Consider the following 25,162-nt stretch of genomic DNA (forward strand, 5'->3'; position numbering starts at 1 on the left):
CGGTGTTCCGCGGCACACTAGTGTGCCGCGAGACGTTGCCTGGTGTGCCGTGGGAGGGAGGCGGGCGAGTCGGGCAGCGAGAGGCGGGGCGGCGGCGGCGAGGATCCACGTCGAGCCGGGGGCGGCTCCGCGGTGGTGGTGCCGAGGTTTCTCTCTCCATTCTCCCCTCACACACACACACAGGAAATAACACAGGATCAGCTGACAGGACCCGGCCAATGGGGCGGCGGCGGGGCAGCGCGCGCAGAAGGGAGGAGCGCGAGACGGCGGCGGCGCAGGGCGGGAGGGCGGCGCATTGCGTGTGCTCAAACCCGCCCTCCGAGGCGCAGAGGGGAGCTGGGCAAGCGCCTTCTTCAACCACGCGCTCGTTTAAAGAGGCAGCGCCCGGGCGGAACAGAACTCTGTGCCTCTCGCCTAGGGATGAAGGCGGGCACCGGCTTAAGCCAGTAGTAGCCTAATAATGCATTAACTTCCGTGGGACTTCCAAGTAAACACAGTAGCCCAGCGCCTCCCTCCCCAAAAGGAGGGGGAATTACAGCAGCGCAGGCGACTCCTGCGTCTCCCCGATATTTAAGGCTGCCATCCCTCGTGCACACTTACGCGGGAGCAAAACCCCGTGAACAAACTAGGGCTTACTCCAGAGTAAATACGGGTAGGATCTGGCTGCAGTTGTACAAGAAGAAGCAATTGATAACGTTTTCGCGCCTTTGGGATTGCCTTCACGCCTTCCTCCTCCCGGGTCCTTGAGAGCGCGGGAAGTGGCAGCGCGAGACCGGCGTTGAGCCTGGTAGGTATTGCGCTTGCCAAGGCAGTCATTTGGGAAATGAAAACTTGCAAAGCAAGCAACCAGTTCAAGCTGAAGTACGTGTATGCTTAATATCCTGTATCTGAAACCTGTTCTGCCCCCTCCCCCACACTTGGTGCCATTTTCATCTACACATGCAGCAGAGTAAGTTGACCCAGAATAGTACCAATTCAGATGGGAGAATGACAGTGCTGAATGCTTTCCCATGTAGAACAGTCCCTGCAAATAACAGTCCCTGCAAACAGTCTATGCTGTTACTATTTTTTTATTTTTTTTTACATAAGTAAAAAGTGACCTTTCCCCATCTGGCATGGTGGTGTGCCTCGAGATTTTTTTCATGAAACAAGTGTGCCTTTGCCCAAAAAAGGTTGGGAAACACTGGACTAGATAACTCTTGTGACCCCTTCCAGCTCCACATTTCTGTTATTCTATGGCCTCTTATTGCTCCTACCATGCATAACAGGTTATCACTGTTAGTGACAGACTTCAGTCATGAGCACTCCAATTCATTGACTGGCCATCTTATATAGAAGTTGTATATGTAATTGTAAAGCTGTTGAATTTCTTAATATTTCAGGCATTTCATCAGTAGCAAATCTATCATCTGTCTGTCTATCTATCATCTATCTATCTATCATCTAGGGCTTAGGTTTTTCTTCTTGCACTTCTAGGGCAACCAGGAAAATTGGATGTGTGGTCTTGTGTAATTCAGAGTAATACACAGAGAGATAAGCAACATCATAGTCAACCTAAAGGTAAAGGTAAAGGTACCCCTGCCGGTACGGGCCAGTCTTGACAGACTCTAGGGTTGTGCGCCCATCTCACTCAAGAGGCCGAGGGCCAGCGCTGTCCAGAGACACTTCCGGGTCACGTGGGCAGCGTGACATCGCTGCTCTGGCGAGCCAGAGCCGCACACGGAAACACCGTTTACCTTCCCGCTAGTAAGCAGTCCCTATCTATCTACTTGCACCCGGGGGTGCTTTCGAACTGCTAGGTTGGCAGACGCTGGGACCGAACAACGGGAGCGCACCCCACCGCGGGGATTCGAACCGCCGACCTTTCGATTGGCAAGCCCTAGGCGCTGAGGCTTTTACCCACAGCGCCACCCGCGTCCCTCTCATAGTCAACCTATCAGAGGATTAAAACTGATAGGAATCTTTCAGCCTTAGGACACATTAGTTAAAGGCGTAAGCATCTGAGCTGCTCTTTTCTATTCACCGGGTGGGTGTGTTTTCATTTTCAGCTAACATCAGTGAGTAGGGACACAGACGAAGGCGTGAATTTCCCTTTTAGTTTTCTGCTTTCCTTCAAAGGAAAAGAGAAGTTGAACTGGAAGCAAAGCTGAGAGACAATGCAGATTTTTCATATGCTGCAGCTCTAAAGATTTGCTTTTGGGTGAGTTACGGCTTGCGGGTTAAAATTCAAAAATGCTCCATTTGTGAAGAAAATAAGGGAAATTATTTTTGAAAGACGGTTGTGGAACTGTGCTACCAAGAAATCTAGAGCTTTTTGCTCTTGTCACTTAGGAAATCCCCGGCATTTATGCTGATGAAACTGGAAGAAGGAATAGAAAAGGGCTTTTGTAATTACAGTGTGGTTTTGGTACCAGATCGTTCTAAAAGAACCTTTTTTTCCTGTAAAAGTTTACAAAAGTAGAGGCAAACTTCACAGGATCTCACAGCTGGCTAAATGGAGACTGGGTTCATGGCCAACCAGGTAGTTTTAAGTGTTTTGCTAATTTCTTTCTGATGTTTCACAACTTATCAGCAGCTTAAGAGTAAAAATGCAAAGTGAGAAACTGAACTTTGGTTTTCTTTGCAGTTTTGATTTGGTTACTTTTATCCTGCTTTGTCTCTAAGAAGGTGCAATAAAACCTTGATGGGTTTAGTATGGGTTAATGGAAGTCCTTTTATTTGTTTGTGAAAGCAATCTCTAAAGTAAAAGGACTAGATCAGAACTTCAATGTAGGATGTTTTTTAATCAAAATGTAGGGAAACAGTAAACATATTTCACTTTCAGAAGGCAGTCTTACTTGCATTGGTTTCCCTCCAAAGCTGCTGTTACACTTTCCAAGCAAAAGTTGGTAGTACTACTTACCACCCAGAAACTGCTCTTGCTAAGCTCTAGGGGATTTTGCCATTTCTTGCTGAAACCATTTTTTAAAAAAAAAAAAACCTAGCGAAGACTTGCATTTGCTTCCTGCTTGGAAAACTAGGTTACTTGGGATCAGAAAAATTAAAGGTCCACGGGAAGACATATTGCATAGCATTCATTGATCTGAGCTCAGTTTTTGCACAACTAAAGTAGGGAGCATCTATGGCTATCCTGTTTAGAAATTAACATTTTAGTGATGAGTGGGGGGGCACAAAAGAGGTCGAAATAGTTCTTTCTTGGTGCATTATTTATATAAAAGCTCTCTCACGCCCACTTGCTATGTATGTAAAATATTTCAGATTGTCAAATAAGGGCATTCTACATACTTTTTGATTCGTCACAATAATGCAATGCATTTTGAGAGCGTTTAGAGGGTTTTCTCTGAAAGTCCATGTGTTTCTCCTTTTTATGACTCTAATTTCTTCCTCTTTTGTAGTTCAGTCTTTGTAATTCTGTGTTTGACTATATTCACTCTTCATTAGTCTAGAATACATCAGTCTGATTTTTAACTCTATCACAGCAGCCAAACTCTTAATTATATCTGCATTGCTTTTATGTACTGATCTTGTACTGTTAGCTTTAAATATTAAGTAGAATATTAATGTAATTTTACATTAGCGGAGGTTAAAAAAATACTTGCATATTCTGTTTAGCTTAGAAATGAGACCCATTAAATATCCTTTTTGAGGTGCTGGCAGAAAATACTCTTTGGTTCTTGGCTAGTGCTTTAGATAAGAGAGCAAAGGTCTCTAGACATCTTTCTTACTTGCGTTTAATATGATGGGACTTGCTTTTATTCAGTTTCATTCTTTGTCATGGTGTTTCACTGCTTTGTATGCTGTACAAAATCATCTCCTGAAGCTCTTTCTTGTCTGCGAATTTAAGGTTCTAGAATATTTCAGTCATGATTCTTTAAAGCACACACAAAGGCCCACGAATTAAGAATTTAACAATTGGCGGCTGTTCTGGTCAACTTCATGATGAAGAAAAAATGCTTTCTAACCCATTCACTGGACTTATAATGTATCTATTTACCCCCCCCCCCTTTTTTTTTTTGCTTCAGTTGCTAGGTCTGTATGTCCTCATAATATTAATAATAATAATAATAATAATTCATTATTTATACCCCACCCATCTGGCTGGGTTGCCCCAGCCACTCTGGGCGGCTTCCAACAGAATATTAAAATACAATAGTCTATTAAACATTAAAAGCTTCCCTGTTTCAGATGTCTTCTAAAAGTCTGTTAGTTGTTTCTCTCTTTGAGTCCAATATTCAAGTGTTGGTGATTCCTTTTCATTAAAAAAAAATCCTCAGTGTGGCTAAGCAGAATGACAGCAAAATTCAACAAAATAAAAGCCATTCATATCAGCAGTTAAAATACGTTGAAAACTCCACAGATGAAATGCCAGGGAGATGAACAGCTTGGCAAGTCAAATTCCAGTAGGAAACAGAAGGTCTTTGTGCAATAATTTGAAGGTCTTCGAGGAAAGCCTCCTTCTGCAGTGAGTTCTAAAGCCAGGATTTGGCCCCACAGAAAGCCCTGTCTCATGTTCCAACCAATTGGAACTTGGATGTTGGCAGCATGCAGAAGGAAGACCTTAAGGAGCAGGCAGGTTTGCTGGGGAGAAGATGATCCTTCAGATATCCTGGACCAAAGCCCATATAGGCAGTGCTAGAACGGTAGGTGCCAATACTCACCATGAAGTTATTACATTAAGTGCTACTCTTTTTAACAACAGCAAAAAGAGGTGCCAGTACTGCGTGCCTTTGAGTACCCCCTGAAAAAACCCCCACACTGCATATAAGGCTTTAGAAAAGGCAGTGAGCAGTCTAAATTAGGCTCAGAAACAAACTGGAAGCCTGTGAAATTGATGCACTTAGGAAATTACAAGTTCTTTTAAATTTATTATTGCTTTTAACGTGTCCAGCCCAGTTATCTTGACTTCCTTTTACCTGAAGATAGAATCTGGCATTGTCCCATATTCAAAGCAGAAGTTCTGAACTATGAGCCATAAACAATAATATGTATAAGCACATATTGATGCAATAGAGTGATGGACGTGAATATTTTTTTTCCAGTGGGTAACAAATCTAGCTTAAATTTGTCATTTTGAATAGCCAAAGGATAATAACCAAACGTCTAGAAGGGTGTGGGGCTTAATTTCCACCAGACAATAGGCAACATGATTGATCAAAGGTTGCTTGAATAAATAGGATCTTTTCTTTGCTTTAGATTGTAAGCACTTTGGGATACTGGCATATCCTTGGCATATGTCCTGAAAGGCAAAATAATAATAATAATAATAATAATAATAATAATAATAATAATAATAATATTTATACTCCGCCCTCCCTGGCCAGAGCTGGGCTCATGGCAGCTAACACCAGTAAAATTACAGTAAAAACATAATAGGGGGGGGGGGGGAACCAATTTAAAATACAGGTTAAAATACAATTTAAAATGCAGCCTCGTTTTAATAGTAGCCCATAGATCAAAACCATAAAGGGAGGGAAACATAAGGGTCAGACCGAGTCCAAAGCAAAGGCCAGGCAGAACAGCTCCATCTTGCAGGCCCTGCGGAAAGATGTCAAGTCCTGCAGGGCCCTAGTCTCTTGTGACAGAGCATTCCACCACGTCAGGGCCAGTGCTGAAAAGGCCCTGGCGCTAGTTGAAACCAATCTAACCTCCTTGAGGCTTGGGACCTCCAAAGTGTTGTTATTTATGGAACTTAAGGTCCTCCACGGGGCATACCAGGAGAGGCGGTCCCGTAGGTACGTGGGTTCTAGGCCACATAGGGCTTTAAAGGTCAAAACCAGCACCTTAAACCTGACCCTGTACTCCACCGGGAGCCAGTGCAGTTGGTAAAGCACTGGATAAATGTGATCCCGTGGCAAGGACCCCGTAAGGAGCCTCACTGTGGCATTCTGCACCCGCTGGAGTTTCTGGGTCAGCTTCAAGGGCAGCCCTGCGTAGAGCGAGTTACAATAATCAAGCCTGGAGGTGACCGTCGCATGGATCACTGTGGCCAGGTCAGGGCGAGAAAGGTAAGGGACCAACTGCTTAATACAGTGGAGATGGAAAAATGCCACCTTTGCTGTGGCTGCAGCCTCCGACTCCATGTGCATTGATGCTATAAAAATTATTTTTAAAGTTTCTCTTCAAAGGAGTTGGACAAGGAAACCATTCTTGATCACGCACCCTTGTTGTGCGTTTCCCTTTTTGTCCATTTTGTGGTGGTACAAATTTGGGTGCAAATGAAATAGAAAGAAGTTATGCCAGGGACTTCTCCACTTCTGAGAGATAACAGTGTCATCTTTACCACACATTATCTCATCTACAAAAACTTTTGACATCACAGCTGCAAACAGAACAAACTCTCATTCTTCAGAAGAAGTAAAATTTTGATACTTCATTTGCTTTCATGCACATACAAGCCTCATGGAATGTGGATGCAATTTGAAAAAGAGAGACTTAATACGCTTGTTTGGACCTTCACGTCAAGTTCCTTGTGTTGTTTAGCCTTATCTATCCAGTAAGCCTAAGGCAATTGTTAATCTTCAGGTAACCTAGAAGTTGAGATCAATAGCATTTTTATCTTAGATTACAGATTTATGGGCATGAGGGGGAAAAACACACACAGAGTCTATTCCCAATTTTGATAATGAGGGTTCTGTTAAATACAGTTTTCCTTCTTCTAATAAATATGCAACGTGCAACATAGTTTGCCGCAACTCTAAATATTCATAGATTCCAAAATTGTATGGGACTTACAAAAAACTTGTTGGAGATTTGTGGATAAACCTCCAGGTTTCTGGTTGTAGAAACAGGACAGTGTAGGACAAAAATACGGTGAGAACTTGGGCCCAGGTGAGGCCGGTGTCCTTAATGAAAAGATCTGGGAAGCCTCGCTATATGGCGATTACATTGAAATGATGTAATCCTTTGTGTGTTCAAGGCTGTTCCGCTGGCTTTGCATGGCCATGTCTAGGCTTCTGTCAGTCTTCCTTGACGCTGACTTGGGCTGTTGTCTTTTCCTCCCGATCCTGCAGTGATGGGGAAAGAAGAAAAAGGACCTCCTCTGTGTGCAGCAACGACTCTCTAAATGCTGGGGGGATTACTCTTACCCCCCGCCGAATTTCCTGGCGGCAGAGAATCTTCCTAAGGGTGGCATCGCCCATGAAGAAATCGCCCTCAGCAATGCAACTTCAAGGTCAGTTTTCATTTTGAGACATGAAACGACAATTCGATTTCATTTCTCTGTTTAAGAATGGCCGTTTCCAGTCTGCTCTTAAAAGAAGTGGGCAAGTTCTGCAAGACCCAAGTTTGAATACTTGATATGTGTGATGGCCTGGGAATCCGATTCAGAGGCTGAACCAGAGGAATCCCAGCCGGAACAGGAGTCCCCGCCTCCAGGGCCGGCTGAGCCGGGGCAGGGCCTTGATTCTGAAGCGCCTGCACCTGTGCCGGATCCTCAGGAGCAGGCACCAGGTGAATCCATTCTGGCTCCAGAGGTGGTTGAGGACTCAGTGCCTACAGGTGCGTCTCCCCCTGGGCCCAGTAACCCTTCAGCCTCTCCTGAACTGCAGAGGCTTAGGGCAGAGAGGCGAAGGGAACTGGTTTCTCCCAGGAGGAGTGCTTGCCTTAAGGCCAGGAGAGGCGGGGCTCCTGGGGGCCGGGACCACCCCTGGCCACAGAGAAGATAAAGGCCAGTCAGCCCGATCCCAGGTTGCGGGAGCAACGTCGTCGTTGAAGAGCTGTTTCGGCCAGCATCCAGTCCTGTTCCTCCAGTGTTCCTGTTCCCCGCCCGGCTCCCTGCTTCTGATCTTCGAGTGTTCCTGTCCCCGCCCGGCTCCCTGCTTCGGACCTCGCCTCGCACCTTGTGAACTATTTCCAGGCTAGTGACTCAGGACTGAACTTTGACTACGGTATCAGTAACCTTCCCCCCGGGACCAGCACAATATGCTTGTTAGGTGCATGTTTTGTTTTAAGGTTCCAAATGGATTTTCCCCCCAGGTAGTTGGCCTTTTTGTGGCAGTATGCTATCGAAGTCTGAGTCAAGTCTATGATTGACTATCCCTGTATCTTTCAACGTGTTGTTCTAAGAGTAACCACTTCAGTTGTCTCCAGAAACACATGGCCACATCTCCTCCTATCTGCTTCCGAATCATGTTTCCTTCTGACCTCCCTGGTAACATTTGGTTAACAACTATATTATGCAACGCATCTTTGTCGCCAGCACTGCCTTGACCTCAAGTTACAGCTAAGGAAGTCGTATGGGGTGGTGCAAGAGAAGATGTCTGGTGGCAACAGGCTAATGAACATAAGAAGAGTCCTGCAGGATCTGATCCAATGTTCATCTAGTCCAGGGTTTCCCAAACTTGGGTCTCCAGCTATTGTTGGACTACAGTTCCCATCACCCTGAACACTGGCCTTGCTAGCTAGGGATGATGGGAGTTGTAGTCCAAAAATAGCAGGAGGGAACTCCTGATCTAGCCCAATATCCTCCTTATGCACAGGTGCATCTGGAAAGGTGCATCTGAAGTAAATTCATTATGTCAGGCATGGCCAAACTTGGCCCTCCAGATGTTTTGGGACTACAGTTCCCAACATCCCTGACCACTGGTCCTATTTGCTAGGGATGATGGGAGCTGTAGTCCCAAAACATCTGGAGGGCCAAGTTTGGCTATGCCTGCATTATGTCATTGCTTCTCAGCTACTGGCAATTAGAGTTAATATTGTTACATGTAGCCCTGTCCTCCATGAATTTGCCAGTCCGCATTTAAGACCATCGAGGCAAGTGATCCTATCCCTTCCTTTTGCCTCTTCTGAATCTCCTGCCAGCCAGTTAAACTGGATGAAAGCTTCTCTCTTTCCTCTTTCTTCACCCCGTACTTGTCAACCACCTTGCATCATGTAGGCCTGTATCACACCGCCTTTCAGATGCTATGAATCAGATGTGATGCAGATGGTATGGGCCACCTTTCCTTGGTTTTAAAAGAATATGTTAGAGATACTTTGTGTCCTGTTTAATACAAATTCCTAGCAAAGGAAAAGGCACGTGTTGGGTGTGTGCCAGATCACCAGATCTGTCTCAGGTAATGAAGGCCAACTGGGCAAAGCTAGATCAACTCTTGGTTAAGATTGGCAAAGTTTCACCCCTGGAGGAAACTTTCTGCTAATTGCAAGTTCGCTGCAGTCCTTCTTTCAATGCCTAAGTTGGATAATATCCAGTTATCATATTGACAGGCTCTGCTGCTAGGAGAGTGCTCTAGAAACAGTTTTGGATGCTAAATCAAAAGGAACACTAATTACATCTGGCAATTAGCAGTTGGGAAGTATTTATTCAAGGGAGGCCATAGACCAGAAAGAAAGGGTTCAAGCATTTAAACTTTTGTCTTTCCCTAAAGCCAGTCTGCAGCTCATAAGGGAATATATAGCCTTGGCACTTTACTCTCGAGAACAAAACTTGATTTCCAAAATTACATGCAATAGGTGACACTTACTGTTAGAATGGCTCGTCTGTCTGTCTAGCAGGGCAAACTGTGGATGCAAAGAATCTTAAAACAAATTTGCTGACTTGTGTGTGAAGAAGCAGTATTGGATGAGATAATAAACCCAGAGTTAGGCTGTATCAGGGTGACATTATAAAAGTTCCATCTTGCTTTCTTATGAGGGTATAGTTGGGCTTGTAGCAACATGTCCTTAGGTCCATGGGCTTCAGTTAGGGTAGTATATATGTTATCGAGTGCTGGAGCACAGACTAAAAATACTACGTTCTACTGTTATTATTTATAGAGTGTCATCAATGTGCATGGCACTAATGCAGAATAAGCAAAAAAACCAAAACCCCAGTAACCCAGGTCTCTCTCCCAAAAGGAGAGACAAGGGAGATGGGTGAATGTGAGCATATGCAGTAATATAATAAATAAAACCCTAATGATGAATGTTGATGCATATTTCTGCCACCATACTAGAACTCTCAAATAGTATTGAATAAATCCATGTCTAATGCAGCGATATTTTGCAGATGGAGGTGATGTAAATGAATTGTTGCCGCTGTCTCCTCTTGCACGATCTTTTGATGAAGACCCCCTTGTTTCCTTATTGCAAAACGATGATGTTCAAGATAAGACTGGGGAGAAAAAGAACTCTGAAGAGCTGCAGAGTCTGTGGAGAAAAGCCATCCATCAGCAAATACTGCTGCTTCGAATGGAAAAGGAAAACCAGAAATTGGAAGGTTAGTGAAGGTTAAGATAAGGAATGGTTGCTCTGCCTTCCAGGCCTGGACGTCCCAGGAATTAGTTAACGAATTCCCTGCGGAACTTGAAGCAGAAGTAGCTAATGAAATGGTGTTGTGCGACTGCCTTTTTCATGGGTTTACATTTCGTCCTTCAGTATAAAGGTTTTTGGTATGCGTCACAAAATTAAGAAAAAACTTGAATGACAAGCCCATCCTGGATGGCTTTTGGGTCTGGCTGGACCTGCGATCCCTGTTGCAGTTCAGCACCTTAAAACTATGTTTATTTTCCTTAATCTGTGAGATGATAGGCAGTTCCTACTTCCAGTTTTGCCTCCAGCTTCACAGCCCTTGCTGCCGTTCTGTCCTTCTTGCCACTTTTGCTCTCCAATCGACACAAGATAATATCACCACGGCAGCTACCTGCATACAAACAGTAAACCAATAAACGTCCATGAAAATGGCGAAAGTAGTTTCTTTCCCAAATTGCTTTTAACTTAAACAATAGCAAACACAGTAAATAAATACTTCGCTTGTGATATATATCAGTGGTTCAGTGCTCATTTCTTCTCTTTCCAAAATAGATTTGATGACTTTGTTCCGGTAATCCGACGTTTCGTCGCTAAAGAGTTCAGTCATTGAACTTTGTAGCAAAGTATGTAAATGATTTAAAGCATGGGGATATCTGTCCCCATCTGCATGTTTCCATTGGGAGGAGCCTAGAAAGAGGACGCTGTCTTCCCATCATCCCTAGCTAGCAAGACCAGTGGTCAGGGATGATGGGAATTGTAGTTCAAAAACAGCTGGAGGCCCAAGGTTGGGAAACACTGGACTACAGTAGTCATTGTACCACCACCCTGTTCTTTGTTTTGTTGTTATACTTTCTCCCTCCAGCCAGACTCTCTGCTCCTTTCTGTTCTCTTGCCACCACAGTAGCTTTCAGCTGTGTTCCTCAGGAGTTGGCTGAGGAGATTAGTATTGCCTGGCTGCCTTTAGGGAAACTTGACTACCTGTTTTTGCTCTTTGCCATCAGTGCAAAAGAGTAATTTGGTGCATAAGTTAGGGCACACTGTCAGTTCATACAGGGCATTGCAATGTCCCATCGTTCCACGTGAGTCCTAACATCCTCTGTTCTATGAAAGTGTTCTGTGGCACACAAAAACAGACGTGGAAAGGTTTTCTCAAGGGTGGGAGGCTTTAAAACTAACGCCCTTTGAACATTGCCTCTGGAATGTCACTGTCTTAGCGTCCACAAAATATCCGAGCCAGCTTATAAATTCAGCAGAATCTAGTGGGGAAGCTGAAAATTAAATCTTTTGCAACTTCTCGTATGTACAGAATTAGCGTGAGGGTGATCAGTGCTGGGCCCATCCCTAACATCCTGGGGATTTTTTCTTTGTGGAGAAAGTTGGGGGTTTGTATGTGTTGTATTCTCTCTCTCTCTCTCTCTCTCTCTCTCTCTCTCTCTCTCGCGCGCGCGCACACACACACACACTCACTCACTCACTCACTCACTCACATATCTTCAGCTCTAATGAGGTGGCGGAGGGATGATAAGCAGGCCTTTAAATGGGACACTCAACTTTTCAAACAATACCACAGATTTTGGATTTTGTTTGTTTATTTATTTTTAGCTTATTTGAAATGTCTAGGAGGTGCATATGGGCACTTGCATCATACACCATTTGGCAGAGATGCTTGTGAAGAAAATGTAGACAGAAGTGCCTTGTAATCCCTTTTTCATAGTTTTGTGGGTTTAAAAAGGCATAAAGCAAACACCTCTTTCTCTTCCTTCCATAATAACGTTGAATTATGAAGCGGTGAAAATGAGAAAACAACTTGTGGCAGTGGGAATTCTGCTTGAGTGGAAGTTTCTAATCAGCGTGTCTCAGCTGGTTGATTTGCATCAGCTTCAAATTCTTTGCTATATCACATAGCATTTAACAGTGCATCGTTCGATGGCTGAGACAACGTATAAACCTGCCTCCCTTCTTCCTCACCTTCCCTTGCACAGAGAGCTAAGTTGATAAAGCAAGTTGCAGCAGAGTCCACACCTGCCTTTGTGCAATTTATTCCTGCCCGTATCCCCTCTTTGCTTATTCATCATCAGATGAAATTTGTTGACAAAATACTAATAAAAATATTTCCTATTCTTCTTAATGCTGTCGAGGAAGCTTGAATTATATTTTCTTTTATAGAAGGTAAGATGCACGTAAGGAAAATCTTTTCTTCCCCTCCTTATATGTAAACCACTATTTGAAGCACAGCAGATAGTAAAATAGCACTAAATCTTTCGCAGTTTGAGTGATGGAATTGTAGCTTTACGTCTTGCATGTGCAGCTTCCATCTATTCAACCGCCAGGTTCTTTGCGACTCCACCAAATCTAATGATTAGCTTTAGGACAGGATAATCACATTGTGAACCATACAGCGGAATTCAGATCATCTACAGAAGGAGCTTGTGTACCAGGCTGGCTCAGGGGAGACAGCTGAGTGCATGTTCTCACCTTCCCACAGGTTTTAAGAAAGTCTTCTATTTATTCTTGAGTCTTACCGAACTTTCTACAGCTTTAGTTTAAGAGCTGGTTGTACAAGGCTGTAAGTGTGCAGAGCTTTTGCACAGTAAGAGAACACTACCATGTGTAACTGCCCCCAAACATGCCTTCCTAAACCTCGGCCTGTAGGATGGTTGACGTGACATAACCTGATATGTGGCCTACATGGCATTAACTGCTGGTCTGTGGTCCATCATCTGAAATGGTCTGTGCCTTGTGTTCTCTCTTGCAGCAAGCAGAGATGAGCTCCAGTCCAGAAAGGTTAAGCTGGACTATGAGGAAGTTGGTACTTGTCAGAAAGACGCTATCAATATCTGGGATAAGAAGCTGTTGAATTGCAGAGCCAAAATCAGATGCGACATGGAAGATATCCATGCAACTCTGAAAGATGGTAATTTTGAGTGCCTTTTTTAATTTAATTTTTTTTTTTTTTGAGACCTTGCATTTTCCATCTGTTTGAACACCACCATAGGCAGGGAATGAGCCTGATGCAAAGCAATGACATTTTTCTGGTGATTTTCCCTCGCTTTTGTTGCCTTGCATTTCCAGTTGAAAACTGGGAAATTATAGTCCCTTTGAGTCCCCTTGAGTCTTAAAGATTTCTGAGCTGTACAGTAACTAGAGAAAGGGAGTGCTTCGCTTGAGTTTGGGTGGAAAAGTAAACTGTTTCCCCAAAGCTCAGAAAATAGGTCTATAAATTCTGAGGCTCCTGGGCCAGCAAAAGGATCCAATTTCTTGCCCAGTTGTGAGGCTGCAATAAATGAGATGCTGAAAGTGTTAATGTGGAACAGAGTGCATAGAAATTCAAAATAATGACCCTAATGGTTATAAATTAGAAATGGGTAATCTTTATATTTGTAGTGAATTCTATTAAACCACCCCACAATTCCCCTGAATAATGTTGTTTTATATCTTCTGTGTTCAGGTGTTCCCAAAAGTCGCCGGGGAGAAATATGGCAATTTCTTGCTGTGCAGCATCGCGTAAGGCACCGGCTACCAAATAAACAGCAACCCCCTGATATCTCATACAAAGAACTGCTGAAACAGTTGACAGCTCAGCAACATGCGATCCTTGTAGACCTAGGTAACTTTTTCCCCCATAGTCAGGACTTTAAGTCATGAACAGGTTGGAGGTGGGGGTATGTGTTGGGCAGCGGGGGGGGGGGGGGGGGGAACAGGGGACAGGACTTGTTCCAAGTTAATCCAGTTCTGCAGATTGTATAAATTGTACCAGGGTAACACCTCTTATTTTGCATAATTTTTTGTTTTGCTAGCCACTGGGTAAAGAACTACGTGAGCACTGAAGACTAACTCTTTCTCTCTTGAAGTCTTATTCAGCCACCCACTCTGGTTTCTGAAACATTAGGTGGCACTAGGTGTAAACATGCAGCTGCATATTTTAGCCACGAGGCTTAGAAATCTGACGTTCAACAAAGAAAAGAGTTTTTTGGGGGAACCTGAATTTTGTGCCTAGTGTTCAATTCTGTACTTCTTCTGTGCCACCCAAATCTTGCAGCATGCTTACATTTATTGTTTTATGGCTGCCAGTTGTTGTGCCTGGAAACTGCCCCCAATAATAAGCACCCCGTTTTTCATTTGCTTAGGATGGTTCATTTTCACACTTCTCATGGCCGCAGCCCAGGAGTAGCACAGTGTAAGGAACCAAGAGAGAGGGAGACTTCCTAGTCCTGCTGAGAGACGAAAGAGAAGTTTAACATTCTGTTGCTATTGGATAATGGGGTGGTAGTCAATGAAGGTTTACTCAGAGTAGACCCATTGAAAATAACAAACATGACTAAGTTAGGTCCATTGATTTCAGTGGGTTTGCTCGGAGTAAAACATAGTTCTACCCAGACACTGAGGTCCAGCACCGAGGGCCTTCTGGTGGTTCCCTTGCTGCAAAAAGCCAAGTTACAGGGAACCAGGCAGAGGGCCTTCTCGGTAGTGGCGCCCTCCCTGTGGAACGCCCTCCCACCAGATGTCAAAGAGAACAAAAACTACCAGACTTTTAGAAGACATCTGAAGGCAGCCCTCTTTAGGGAAGCTTTTAATGTTTGATGCATTACTGTGTTTTGATATTTTGTTGGGGGCTGCCCAGAGTGGCTGGGGAGGCCCAGCCAGATGGGCAGGGTATAAATAATAAATTGTTGTTGTTGTTGTTGTTGTTACTGGTAATAGAACTTCTGTTGATTATTATTCTGACTGAGTGTCCTGTGAGTTCTTCATTCCAGATGACAACTCTAACTCTCTCTCTCTTTTTGCACCAGGGAGGACCTTCCCAACACATCCTTACTTCTCTGCTCAGTTAGGAGCAGGGCAGCTCTCCCTCTTCAATCTTCTGAAAGCTTATTCCTTGCTGGACAAGGAGGTGGGCTACTGCCAAGGTATCAGCTTTGTAGCTGGGGTGCTGCTCCTCCACATGAGCGAAGAACAAGCCTTCGAAATGCTCAAATTCCTCATGTACGACCTCGGCTTCCGGAAGCAGTACAGGCCGGACATGATGTCGCTACAGGTAAGGCAGAAATAGGCTTCCACTTGGGAGAAAATGTTACACTGGGAGGCAGCACTGCAGAAGGCTCATGAACTAAATGTGACCTGCCGCCTGGTTCCCTTTGTTTCTGATCTATCGTTGTACTCAGAACAACCTCTCTTACCACTGTTTCCTGTATTGTCCCTTAAAAGTTCCCATTGGCTTGTTGGGCAGTTACCTTCCCTGTGTTTTTCTCAACCATCTCAGCAGTTTACACTATTCACCGCGTACTCTGCTGCCAAATATTCTGCTGCTCCATGACTTTATTAGGTACCTTCAGTGGAAGCGATGAATCAGAGGAACACGGTGTTAGAAGCTAGTTCACTTTCATGGCCAGGTTTCACCCTCGCTCAACTTGTTGCAGAGGCAAAGTGATGTGGCAAACTATTCCCTCACTCGGAAATAGCGTCTTTTTTTAAGTGTAACCCTCTGTTGGCAATGTAATAAGACATGGCAGCTGATCAATATCTCCCTGCTTTTCCTTTCTCGATTTTGAGGGAGAGCTGTGCAGATCTCTCCCTCCTCTGTGCTGTTCTGGTTGGAATTCCTAAGACAAATTCCAGAGTGCTAGTTCACAGGAGAGTACTTTAACTGTTTCAACATAGTTTATCAGTTAGAGTAAGGGACAAACGACACATTATTTGGGAGATCTGTGATCATTTTCTAGCTTAGAAAAACCAACCTGAAATACAACCTCGGGTGCTGCGAATCTGAAAAGCTGCCTGCATTAGTGACTATAACCACATCTTATGGCAGTGAATTCTAGCTATGCACATATATACATGTGGCCACACCTTCTGCCACAGGGAGAGGGGACCCAAACAGCCTCAGGGTTTCCCCTTGGGGAAACTGTGATAGCAGGTACGAATTGCACAAGAAGTCAGAGAAATTCTTAATCTGAGCCAGTGTGGTGTAGTGGTTAAGAGCGGTGGACTCGTAATCTGGGGAACCGGGTTCGTGTCTCCATTCCTCCACATGCAGCTGCTGGGTGACCTTGGGCCACACTTCTCTGAAGTCTCTCAGCCTCACTCACCTCACAGAGTGTTTGTTGTGGGGGAGGAAGGGAAAGGAGAATGTTAGCCGCTTTGAGACTCCTTCGGGTAGTGATAAAGCGGGGTATCAAATCCAAACTCTTCTTCTTCTTCACAGATCCAGATGTACCAGCTGTCGAGGCTACTGCATGATTACCACAGAGACCTCTACAACCACCTTGAAGAGAACGAGATCAGCCCCAGCCTTTATGCTGCCCCCTGGTTTCTGACTTTATTTGCTTCGCAGTTTCCATTGGGATTTGTAGCCAGAGTGTTCGGTAAGAGGCTTTTCAGTGTATTGGCTGGGCAGATCAATAATAGGCCCCTCCAAAATGGTGGTTTTGTGAGGGGGGGTCCTAGTCTGCAACATGCCTTTGACGTAGTCATAGTGCCTTTAGTGACAGATTTATACCAGACCATCCACATTTAATTCTGCTTTACTCTGGCTAACATGCATTGGCTTATTTGACATCAGCTTCTCATGTGTAAGAACTGTTCCCTAATTTGTGTGTGTATGTAACAAAACATCCTTTTGAGTAGTTTGGGCACTCCTTCTGCACTAGAACAATTGTTTAAGACTTCTTTTTTTCCTGAAACTGATCCTTCTGCAGGAATTTTTTAAAAGTCTATTTCAGGATTATCATCATCATCATCATCGTCATAAATTTTATTTATATCCCGCCCTCCCCAGCTGAAGCCGGGCTCAGGGCAGCTAACAACAATAAAATAGTACAAAATTCTAAAATCATTCATTATAAAATTAGTTCAAATCAAATTGATGGCAACCATTGGGCTAGAGATTCTGTGAAGATTGCCAAAGGAGGGAGTCAGGCTGTGCCCTGACCAAAGGCCTAGTGCAACACCTCTGTCTTGCAGGCCCTGCGGAAAGATGTCAAGTCCCGCAGGTCCCTAGTCTCTTGTGACAGAGCATTCCACCAGATCGGAGCCACAGCCGAAAAAGCCCTGGCTCTAGTTGAGGCCAGCCTAACCTACATTTCATTAGCTCTTGGGCCATGGTGACGGTACGCTATGCTAACCAAGCCATGTGTTGTGCTTGGATTTTACTTGAGAAGACACAACACGCTTTCTTGACTTGGAATATTAAAGCATGTATGACATATATGTTAATTATAAAACATGTTTTTAACAGATAAGTGTAACAACACAAAACAAGTGACTTTTTTATCCCCTTGAATCTTCAATGTAATTATGTATATAAAACAACATTTTAAATGGGAAACACAATCTAATCTGTGTTTTGTTCTCTGCCCTAGACATTATATTTCTTCAGGGAACAGAAGTCATATTTAAAGTAGCACTGAGTTTGCTAAGCAGCCAAGAGGAAGACATCATGACTTGCGAGGCTTTTGAAAGCATCGTCGAGTTTCTGAAAAACACTCTACCAGACATGACAAAGCTCCAAATGGAAAAGATTATGACGCAGGTATTAATGGTCTGTTCCAAATGCATTGATAATGTATCACTTGGCCATTTAGTTATACGATAGTGCCTAAAGAGCTGAGCTGTGAACCAAAAGCCCCTGACCTGAACCTCGCTTCTCCCATAAATTCACAAGGTGGCTTGATCTGGCCTTCCTTACAGGGGTTTTTGTAAGGATTATTGAGCTGGTGTACAGGAAGCACTCTGTAAAGTTCACTGTTGTTCTAATGACAAATATTAGGTTGTAATCCTGACGCTGTGAGTCATATTGCTCATACCCTGTCTCTTTCAGTTTCCACCTCAAGCCAGCAGACTGGGTGCTTGCTGTGAACAATTTCATGCACAAGCTGTTAGTGCCCTTGAGACCATCCTGGGAGTGCAAAGCTCTGGCGTGAAGCCATCTTTAAGGAGTTGGCTGGTTAGCTTATATCTGGGTGAATGGAGGAGATTGAAAACTCAGTTCTGTGAAGGACTACCTGAAAAGAGCGCTCTCTGTGGGTCAGTGTTATACAGTGGTACCTCGGGTTAAGAACTTAATTCGTTCTGGAGGTCCGTTCTTAACCTGGAACTGTTCTTAACCTGAGGTACCACTTTAGCTAATGGGGCCTCCTGCTGCCGCCACCACGCGATTTCTGTTCTCACCCTGAAGCAAAGTTCTCAACCTGAAGTACTATTTCTGGGTTAGCGGAGTCTGTAACCTGAAGCATATGTAACCCGAGGTACCACTGTAACTTTATCTGGCAGTTTCAAGATATTGCCATATTCGAAGGTATTTTTGAAATTAATTTTTAAAAAACATTTTAACTGAACAGGATAAAAGAAAAGGTATACTGTGTCATTATAGAAGTGAGCAATTACAATTCCATATATGCCTATCTAATGTATAGGCCTTATTATTATCATCCGAATACATACATGTATATTTTTAGCTTGCTGTTTTTTGTATAAATGTTTTACAAATGTCAAAGGTTAACAGCAAAATACATTTTAAACAAACAAATGCACACTTGCAGCATCTTCCAAATGTCATCGGAATATACCGTATTTTTCGCTCTATAGGACGCACTTTTTCCCCTCCAAAAATGAAGGGGGAATGTGTGTGCGTCCTATGGGGCGAATGCAGGCTTTCGCTGAAGCCTGGAGAGCGAGAGGGGTCGGTGCGCACTGACCCCTCTCACTCTCCAGACTTCGCGGACCTCTCCGCAAGCAGCGGGAGCGCTCCCGCTGCTTGCGGAGAGTTGCTGGCATGCCGAAGCCTGCGCGCGCTGAGATCAGCGCGTCCAGGCTTCGCGGACCTCTCCGCAAGCAGCGGGAGCCAGCGCTGGGCTCCCACGGCTTGCAGAGAGCTGCCTGTTTGGGGGCTGGGGTCGGGGGAAGCTCGGGCCTCCCCCGCCCCAGCCCCGCGCCTGGGGGGGGGGGAATAAATTGTTTCCCCTTTATTTCCCCCCAAAAAACTAGGTGCGCCTTATGGGACGGTGCGTCCTATAGGGCGAAAAATACGGTATTTCAAATGTGTGTGCGTTTTAAAAAATGTACATGTGCAATTACAAATGTGTGTGTGGTTGGTTGGTTGGTTGGTTGTTTTTTTAACTGTAAAGGTCAAGGGACCCCTGACCATTAGGTCCAGTCGCGGACGACTCTGGGGTTGTGGCACTCATCTCGCTCTATAGGCCGAGGGAGCTGGCGTTTGTCCGCAGACAGCTTCTGGATCATGTGGCCAGCATGACTAAGCCGCTTCTGGCAAACCAGAGCAGCGCACGGAAACACCGTTTACCTTCCCACCGCAGCAGTACCTATTTATCTACTCGCACTTTGACGGGCTTTCGAACTTCTAAGTTGGCAGGAGCTGGGACCGAGCAACTGGAGCTCACCCCATAACGGGGATTCGAACCGCCGACCTTCTGATCGGCAAGCCCTAAGCTCACTGGTTTAAACCACAGCACCACCCTAGTCCCTGTACTTAAGTGCTAATCCTTGAAGCTTCTTTGAGTTAGCTGGGGAATTTTCTTGACTTTTTGCTAACATGCTATCTTACTGACATTACTCTCCGCCTCTGGTAAGATTCATCTATTTATTGACCTGTCTAGAAAGTGTGTTAATGTAGCCACATCAACGCAAGTTGCACAGGTTCCACTTGGGTCCACATACTTCAGTTTGGAACATGCATGCTGCTGATTGCTCAAGATTGCATCTTTCAGGCTCATTATCTAGAAGCAGATTCTAGTCTTGAGAGTCATCCCTTCTGGGGGAGAAGTGCAAATGCCACCTTGTCTCATGTAACAAGTTGGATAAGGCATCTTCGTAGTTGTTCAGATGGTCCTATTCGCCTGAATTAAACACGGTGGGACCTCTCATAAGGAAACTGGCTTTCTTTTTTTTTTACACACATTACAAATTACACTCATATACAAAGAATTTACAATCTCATACTACAAAAAGAAAATTAAAGAAAAAAGAATTAAGAAAAAAGAAAAGACAATACAGGAAAAAGAAAGAAGAAAAAGCGGTTTTGTGTGCATAAAAAAACTTAATCTTCCTAATTAATAAACACTTAGATAAAAAAGACTTCTGACAAAACGAGTCTTTCAATCATCCTCATTGTACTGTTTATACCGTCTTTTTTCACACAGTTTTATATTCTTTAATATTGGTCCCATCTACTCCACAAACGGTATTTGTTGCGTTTACAAGTATCACTCAAGTTCTGCTAATGTGGTGTGGTTGGTACAATATGATCTTATATAATCCTTAAATATTCTCCAAATATTTTCTCTTCTGTCGGTAGGTCTTTGAGATGGATATTTCCAAACAGCTGCATGCCTATGAGGTGGAGTACCACGTTCTGCAAGACGAACTGCAAGAGAACTCAAATCTGTGCGATGATGGGGAGGCTCCCGAGAAACTCGAAAGGGCAAACAATCAGCTGAAGAGGCAGAATATGGACCTCCTGGAGAAACTACAGGTAAACTACCAAGGGCCAAGCTGCATGTTGTGACTTTATCCTGCATTGCAGAACCGGTATGGCACATGGGGTTGGCCTAGGAAACCTAATAGGCTCTCTGATTCTCTAAATCAGGGGTCCCCAAACTAAGGCCCACGGGCTGGATAAGGCCCGAGGGACTCGTTTATCTGGCCCACGGCAACCCCCGCTGCCACCACCCGCTCTAACCGGTGCTGCGCTGTGCAGCTGCCCACTTCCAGGTCGGAGGAGCACGGGAAATAGCTTGTGTGCATGCGTTATTTGCACTTGCGCAAGTGTTATTTGCTGATGCGCAAGTGTTATTTCCGGTGCACATCCGGGTCAGAGGAGGCCTGCGCACAAGCTATTTCCGGTGCTCCTCCAACCCGAAAGTGCGCCAGAAATAGCATGTACGCATGCATATGGGCACGTGCTCCCCTACCCTCCGTGCAATCGGCGCTGGAGACACCGGCCCGAGGCGTGGTAAGTTTGCTGACCCTTGCTCTAAATGTTTAGCAGAAGACCCAGGTCTGGACTAAACTAAAGGAGAAACCTCAGGAGCCGGTACTTGACGCCCTCCTGTATTTCCACATCCCAGCCTCTTTTCCTCAGAGGAAAACTCCCAGTCCTTTGTTCTGTGGCTCCAGAAGAGGATTATGGAAGAAGAGTGAGCCACTCCCGCCAACAGTTCTCCTCTTCAAATTCCATCCTCTCCCCTGTTGTTGATTTTCACACATTTGCCAAACATCTGATGATGAATGCTTCGTTTAGTCTTCAGGTTCATTGAGGTAGGATAGGAAAACACACCAGGTTGTATCCATCCATGCCAGAGTAGAAGGGCCATAGCCCAGTGGGAGAGCATTTGCTTTGCGTGCAGAAGGTCCCAGGTTCAAATCCTGTCATCCCCAGGGAGGGCTGAGAGGAACTTCTTTCTGCCTGAAACCCTGGAGAACTGCTTCCAGTCGGTGTAGACAATATGGAGCTGGGTAGACACTGTGGTAGTAGGGACGCGGGTGGCGCTGTGGGTTAAACCACAGAGCCTAGGACTTGCCAATCAGAAGGTTGGTGGTTCAAATCCCCTCAACGGGGTGAGCTCCCGTTGCTCGGTCCCTGCTCCTGCCAACCTAGCAGTTCGAAAGCACGTCAAAGTGCAAGTAGATAAATAGGTACCGCTCCAGCAGGGAAGGTAAACGGCGTTTCCGTGCGCTGCTCTGGTTCGCCAGAAGCGGCTTAGTCATGCTGGCCACATGACCCGGAAGCTGTACGCCGGCTTCCTTGGCCAATAAAGCAAGATGAGCGCCGCAACCCCAGAGTCGGCCACGACTGGACCTAACGGTCAGGGGTCCCTTTACCTTTAGACACTGTGGTACCCCAGCACACAGATTTGGAATGGCTGTTGCCAAAGTGCAGTAGACTATGACTAGAAGTTAAGATCCACAATAAAATAGCTTTGTGCAAGTAGTTCTTTTCAGTGAACTGGAAATTAGATGTGCCTGTATTGCAAGAACTACAGCGAGCAAACAGGAAATTCTTTTTCCCCAATGCACCTGAAGGGAACAGTGAGCAATTTATATAACGTATTTGCAAGCATTTTATGCAGGTAGGTGCAATGTGTTTCTGCTCTCAAGGACACTCATTTTAAAAAATCCTTTTCCTGCTTTCCAATTAGGCAGCCCATGCTAAAATCCAGAGTGTGGAATCGAACCTGGAAGACGTCTTGGAAAGGGAGAGCAAGATGAAGAGCTTAATTCAGTCTCTGGAAGAAGAGAAGGCGCTCTATAGAAAGACTATTGAGAAAATCTGTAAATACTTGCCGGAAGAGGTGCTGCCTGACTGTGAACAGCTGCTAAAGGAAGCAAACTGTAACCCAAGCAAAATTTAGAAATAAGCCATAAGTGAAGCGTTGCAGGCAACACGGTTTCGAACAATAAAGAAAAGGGAAAACGACAAACGTAGAAGGTATCTGCATAATCACACACGGGTACTGGGATTCTTCTAGCAGCGGAGAGGCCTTTTAAAATCTTGATATGCAAATCCCAGGTTAAATGTTTTTAATAATGGGTGTACATAAATAGCAATGCAAAAAAAAAAAGAAAGAAAAAGAAGATTGGATCTAAAGAAGTCAATTAGATGTATATTTAGGAATTGGTGTAAAGGGAAAGAGATGAAAGTCCACCCTTTTGGACCGCTGGTAACTTAAATGTCAACTTCAATATGTTCTCTGGATCTAGTGAAAGGAACATGTTGTTGTCTTTATATACATTGATCAATACTTGAAAAGAAAACAGGAATGTAATTGTTCCCCTCCAAAGAACAGCATGTTTTCCATTTTAGTTGGGGATTTCTTTTGTGTTTCGTGTAAGGTTTTTTTCTGTGTGTGTGTGTGTGTGTCTGGCCATTTTTGTGGAGGACATCCCTTAAGCTCTTATGTGCCTGCAGTTCATTCTGCTGACTTCCACATACGTCCAAGAATAACCCTGTCATTCTGCGGCTCAGCTGTTGAGGAGAGTTCAACGGGGCCATGTTTCTCCTGCATGTAGAGAAGTGGCCATGCCTTATTCTCCCCAAGGAAGGCAGGAAAAGCCAAGATTGGAAGCCGTTCCTCTTCCCCCGTTCACTGTGGTGTGAAATTAAGAGCCGAAACAGGCTCTTGGAAACTTCGCATGATGTATCTTGCTGGAGATACACCATGATGAATAGCCGTTGGCTGTGAAATGTGTGAACGCTCCCTCAAATAAACTACTCCCTTCATATACAGAACTAGCACGTGTTTCCAAGGTAGCTTTTCCCTCTGACGCGCTAGCTCTGTAAGTGTAGGAATCATTTTATGTGGGGAAAGAATGAAAGTTTTCGTTTCTCATGATGCACATCAACAGATACGTTACATGGAGTTCCTGCCTGTCTTCTGGCACGTAAGATAACCTTCGATTTGAATGCTGCTTCATGCAGTTTAATATGTGATGAATACATGGTTTCAATGAGCCAAGGAAACCTTGTAAGAGTCCCCAACCTCTCTCTGTGCAAAGGGCCAATGACCCGTCCAGATTTTTTCCTTTATTGGGATATGGGCACTGACAAACCTTCAGGATTCTCTGTGTAGACTATTACGATGCCTCAAAAATGCCCTTGCCTCAGAGAAGCATATAGACGTGTTTACTCTGCAGGGAAGTCGACGTCCAAATCTAGTGGTTCGTACATTTCAGCTTACGATATCTGTTCTGTAGCGTACCTTTTCTCGTTTTGTTTAGAAGCAGGATTCAATACCAATAGACACAGTTCAGTGCTTTTTCCAGGCAGCTTCCATTCTTTTATCAGTCTCTGCTTTTGCACAGCGCTGAAGATCTGTTGTTTCTGGAAGCCACTTCTGTCTTGTAGACCCGACCCTGAAGTCGATCTTTGATCTGAGGGAGCTATGAAAATAGCAGTTAATCATGCGCAGGAAATTTGCATTTGTGGGAACATGCTTGAATCGAATTATCGTAACATCCAGTGGGGATTTATTTGTTATATTTTTCCAGGTATTGTTGTTTTTTTAAAAAAATTATAAGCCAAGTGCCAAATTCAGCCAAGTGTCTTACTCATAGGTGTGGGGTGAGCTGGAGAGAGTGCCAATATTTCCTTTGTAAAATGCATAATGCAAGCGACAAGCAAATCCAAGGGACAACAAAGTTGGTTTTCTGATTTAAAACGGCAGTATCAGTCTTTTCTTGTTAGTTGATAACAATGGTGTGATCATCACGGGGCACAGTCTAGCAGGTGACATTGTAGGAAATTCCACTGTGGAAGACAGATTTCTAATAGATTGTGCCTAGCATTATTTCCTTGCAGCTGTTGCCTCTTACCCAAATGAATAAACTCACATGGAATCCGGTGAAATCATACTAATAATTGCATTTTCCCAGGTGGAAGGGGGAAAGTAATTCTTTTTTTTTTTTTTTTTTTTTTTTTGCAATTTCACTTGAAGCAATATTGTGCATACAGAACCCGTCCCATAGAACTGTTGAACTGTGTACTGCATTGATCAACTTGTTAAGGCGCACATTGCAATTTTTTTCAGAACTTTTTTTTTTTTTAGAGGCAGACACCCTAAGTTGGACTTATTCACATGTATCATTTGGAGAATTTCCAATAAATGTCATTGCTGCATTTCCTCTGGTTGTTTTCATTCGCGATACAGATCTTTTGCATGTGAAGAGAGGAATCCCTGTTCCTCTTGTGTATCAGCAAAACTCCTACTTGGGGGGGGGGTCACCCAATTAAATTAAATGGCAGTAAGCTCAGGACTGGCAAAAGAGAGCATCTATTCAAACTGCTTTTTAACGGAAAATTAATTGTGGAACAATTCCATTAATTATGGAATTAGCTGCCAAAAGAGAGTGGCTTAGATTTGACACATCCATGGAGGAAATTGGTGGCTAAATTTGTTGGCTAAATGGAGTCTCCATATTG

At 44.3% G+C, this 25,162-nt stretch overlaps 1 protein-coding gene across 6 annotated transcripts in view; it reads left to right on the forward strand.

Moving 5' to 3' along the window:
- The window catches only part of TBC1D4 (TBC1 domain family member 4), a 102,612-nt gene extending 77,753 nt beyond the window's left edge, over positions 1–24,859 (forward strand). For 4 of the 6 annotated variants that reach the window (XM_077927768.1, XM_028728368.2, XM_077927769.1 and 1 more), the window contains 9 exons: positions 7,011–7,171; positions 9,989–10,198; positions 12,986–13,144; positions 13,679–13,837; positions 15,021–15,265; positions 16,433–16,592; positions 17,589–17,758; positions 20,540–20,716; positions 22,383–24,859. In XM_077927768.1, the coding sequence (XP_077783894.1) occupies positions 7,011–7,171; positions 9,989–10,198; positions 12,986–13,144; positions 13,679–13,837; positions 15,021–15,265; positions 16,433–16,592; positions 17,589–17,758; positions 20,540–20,716; positions 22,383–22,595 (1,654 nt within the window). In that variant the 3' untranslated portion in view covers positions 22,596–24,859. The remainder of the gene's footprint in view (positions 1–7,010; positions 7,172–9,988; positions 10,199–12,985; positions 13,145–13,678; positions 13,838–15,020; positions 15,266–16,432; positions 16,593–17,588; positions 17,759–20,539; positions 20,717–22,382) is intronic. The other 2 variants (XR_013392694.1, XM_077927771.1) reach the window with 2 other exon arrangements.
- The last annotated feature ends 303 nt before the right edge of the window (positions 24,860–25,162 follow it).

The sequence above is a fragment of the Podarcis muralis genome, chromosome 4, assembly GCF_964188315.1.
Source record: "Podarcis muralis chromosome 4, rPodMur119.hap1.1, whole genome shotgun sequence".
Classification (NCBI taxonomy): Eukaryota; Metazoa; Chordata; class Lepidosauria; order Squamata; family Lacertidae; genus Podarcis; species Podarcis muralis.